This window comes from Petromyzon marinus, chromosome 70 (assembly GCF_048934315.1).
Source record: "Petromyzon marinus isolate PM22_M1 ecotype Great Lakes invasive population chromosome 70, UKy_Petmar_22M1.pri1.0, whole genome shotgun sequence".
Taxonomy (NCBI): domain Eukaryota; kingdom Metazoa; phylum Chordata; class Hyperoartia; order Petromyzontiformes; family Petromyzontidae; genus Petromyzon; species Petromyzon marinus.
Window position 1 is genome coordinate 3,726,910 of NC_133736.1, and position 3,821 is coordinate 3,730,730.

Consider the following 3,821-nt stretch of genomic DNA (forward strand, 5'->3'; position numbering starts at 1 on the left):
CACCAACACCACCCACCCACTCACCACCAACCCCACTCACCACTCGCCCACTCACCACCAACCCCACCCACTCACCAACCCCACTCACCACCAACGCCACTCACCACCAACCCCACCCACCCACTCACCACCAACCCCACTCACCACCAACCCCACTCACCACCAACACCACCAACCCCACTCACACCCCCACTCCCCCGCCCCGCCACCGCCGCCCCCATGGAGCACCTGGAGGAGGACCTGCTGTGCCCCGTGTGCTTCTCGCTGTTCGAGGACCCTCGCAGCCTGCCGTGCGCCCACACGTTCTGCCGCCCGTGCCTGGAGGCCATCTTTGAGCAGGCCGGCTTGGGCGGCGGCGCCGTGCGGGCCAAGCGCCCCGGCGCCGCGCCCCCTCGCTGCCCGGCGTGCCAGCGGCCCGTGGAGGCGGAGGAGGCGCGCCTGGTGCCGGCCAACTACGCGCTGGCCGCCGTGCTGGAGACCTTCCGCAGGGGCCGCCGGGCGGGGACGCACGAGCACCCGTGCCACGAGCACCCGTCGCAGGTGTGGGCGGGGGGGGGGAGGGGGGGAGCGTGTGTGTACGTGTGTGTGTGTGTACGTGTGTGTGTGTGCGTGTGTGTGTGTGTGAACGCGTGTGTGTGTACGTGTGTGGGGAGCGGTAGTGTAGCGGTTAGCGCTACGCTGCGCTATGGACCTGGAGACCCGGGTTCGATTCCCGCTCACGGCCAACACCAGTGACGATTATCCTGAACCGGTCCCGGGCCTCCCCTAGGTCGACTCAGCCTCAAATGAGTACCTGGTGCGGTGTGTAAACATTGCCACTAGGGAGACAAAGGCGGTCGGGCGTGGTGCTGGCCACCCACCCCTTCGTGTACCGTTCCGGCCTTCATAGGTGCTCGCTAACAGCACTTGCCCCTACAGTCTGTTAAGGCTATACAGGGGATCTTTGTCTTTTGTGTACGCATGTGTGTGTGTACGCGTGTGTGTGTGTACGCGTGTGTGTGTGTACGTGTGTGTGTGTACGCTTGTGTGTGTGTACGCATGTGCGTGTGTGTGCGTGTGTGTACGTGTGTTTACGCGTGTGTACGCGTGTGTGTATACGCGTGTGTGTACGTACGCGTGTGTACGCGTGTGTGTGTACGAGTGTGTTTGTACGCGTGTGTGTGTGTACGAGTGTGTTTGTACGGGTGGCTAAAGCACAGCAGGTTGGCACAGTAGGGGGCACAGGTGGTGCATCAGCCAGTCATCTCAGTCAGTCGACCCGAGGCACCTGCTGGGTCTGCCCCGTGACCTCCTGCCAGCGGGCGTTCGACACTTCACGTGGTAGCCTCAAGGTGCACATAGCCTGGCACAAGCGTCGCGGTGACGTCACCGGCACTTAGTGACGAATGGCGGTTGTCGTTGTTGTTGTTGTGTGTGTACGCGCGTGTGTGTGTGTACGCGCGTGTGTGTGTACGCGTGTGTGTGTGTGTGTACGCGTGTGTGTGCTCGCTAACAGCAATTTCCCCAACAGTGTGTAAAGGTAAAGTCACGTGGTAGGTATGAAATAAAAAAAGTCCCGACGTTTCGGGCGCAACGCAAGCGTCCGTCATCAGGTGGTCTGCTGTCCAGGCTGACTGTTGCTGACTGTTGCTGCTGTTGTTGTTGTTTTTAAAAGGTTTGCAATGGGTGTAGCCCAGGGGTCATGAAGAAGTGGCGGGGCCTAGCGAGCACGCTTTCACACCTGATGACGGACCCTTGTGTTGCGCCACGAAACGTCGCGATTCGTTTTATTATTCTACCAACCTTGACTGACTTGGACCGAAATAACCAAGAAGAGCGTGGATCCCAGCTTCAAATGAAGATTGTCTGTGAAGGCTACACAGGGGACCTTTGTCTTTTGTGGTGCTGGCTACCCCTGGGCCTCCCCCTAGGTCGACTCGGCCTCAAATGAGTACCTGGTTGCGGTGTGTAGTTAAACGGAGGAGGCTAAACAGGCACGGGCTAGAGACGAGACGGGGCCGGTGTTGTCCGGAAGGATGTGGGAGCCAAGTGAACATGCCGATGACCGGTGCCAGCGGTTTCAAGGTCGGCCTCTTGTGGATGAGGAGGAGGATGAGGAGGATGAGGATGATGAGGAGGATGATGAGGAGGATGAGGAGGAGGATGAGGAGGATGAGGAGGATGATGAGGATGAGGAGGATGACGAGGATGAGGAGGATGAGGAGGATGCGGAGGATGAGGAGGAGGAGGATGAGGAGGATGATGATGAGGAGGAGGGATGAGGAGGAGGATGAGGATGAGGAGGATGAGGATGAGGATGAGGAGGATGAGGAGGAGGATGAGGAGGAGGAGGATGAGGAGGATGAGGAGGAGGAGGAGGAGGCTCGTGAAGGACGCTGCCGCTGCCGCCACAGTTGGAGGCGGTCGTCTCGGTCGGCCAACCCCGACCGTCCCGCGGACCACCCTCCCGGCAGCGGGGGAGAGCCCTCCACACACCTCACGTGCACTTAGCCTGGCACGAGCGCCGCTGCCGTTGGGTCGCCTCGCGCGGAGGGCGGCGCCGGCGGTGCCGGCGGCGGCGGCGGCGGCGGTGCCGGCGGGGAGCGTCCCGGGCGCCGATCCTCACGTTGGGGTTCTGGCTCGCGGCCAAGCGCCGGCAACGAACGCCTCTGACCGGCGCTGCGCAAGCAAACGTCGCCACGAGGGAGAGACAAAGGCGGCCGGGCGCGGTCACAGCCCACCCCCCCCCCCCCCTTTCGTGGGTGCGCCGTGGCGGGGGGGTGGGGGAGGGGCGGGGGAGGGGCGGGGGAGGGGGCCTCCTCGCCCGCACGGCTGCCGATGTGGACTCGCGGACAGACAGGCGACGGCTGTGATTCTCGCGTCGAGGCGGTCCGCGTGGGGAGCGAGCGGGAGGGAGGGAGGGGGGGGAGGGAGGGGGGGAGGGAGGGAGGGAGGGGGGGCGGCGGCGTGCCGACCGTCGTCGCGACGTCTCTCCGTGTCGGGGGGGGGGGGGGGGGCGGGGGGCAGGGGGGGTTTGAGTTTGTGTTTTATCGGCGCTCGCTCACGGCGCGATGAACCACACAAGCTCTGTCGTGCTCTCCTCAACCCTCTCCCTGCTCCTCTACCCCCCCCCCACTCCTCCCTCCCCCTCTCCCCCTCCGCTCCTCTCCCTGTTCCTCTCCTCCTCTGCCCTTCCCCTCCTCCCTTCTCCCCTCCTCCCCTCTCCCCTGTTCCTCCCCCACATCCCCCCTCTCCTCCCCCTCCTCCCCCTCCTCCCCCTCTTCCTCCTCCCCCTCCTCCCTCTCCTCCTCTCCCCCTCCGCTCCTCTTCCTGTTCCTCTCCTCCTCTGCCTCTCCTCTCCTCCTCTTCCCCATCCCCTCTCCCCCTCCCCTCCTCCCTCCCCTCCCCTCTCCCCCTCCCCTCCTCCCCCTCCCCTCTCCTCTCCTCTCCTCCCTCCTCCTCCCCCCGTAGCCCGCCAGCATGTTCTGCTCGTGCGAGCGTCTCCTGGTGTGCGTGCGCTGCATCGCCCCGGGCGGCCCGCACGCCGGCCACGCCTTCGACAGCCCCGAGCGTGCCGCCGTGCGCGAGTGGGCCCAGCTGGACGCGCTGGCCGAGCGCCTCGACGCCGGCGACAAGTGGGCCGACGTGCGCCGGCGGATCAGCCTGCAGGTGCGACGCACCGCACACCGCACGCACGCACGCACACACACATACATACACCACACATACATACATACACATACACCATACATACACCACACACACCACACACACCATACATACATACATACACCACACGCATACATACACATACACCACACGCATACATACACATACACCGC

The 3,821-nt window shown here is 64.1% G+C and overlaps 1 protein-coding gene across 1 annotated transcript in view; it reads left to right on the plus strand.

Moving 5' to 3' along the window:
• Positions 1 to 219: 219 nt before the first annotated feature.
• Positions 220 to 3,821, plus strand: part of LOC116957125 (uncharacterized) — a 6,435-nt gene continuing 2,833 nt past the window's right edge. Inside the window, exons 1-2 of the mRNA XM_076055194.1 lie at positions 220 to 540; positions 3,451 to 3,648. Coding sequence (XP_075911309.1) covers positions 220 to 540; positions 3,451 to 3,648 — 519 coding nt within the window. The remainder of the gene's footprint in view (positions 541 to 3,450; positions 3,649 to 3,821) is intronic.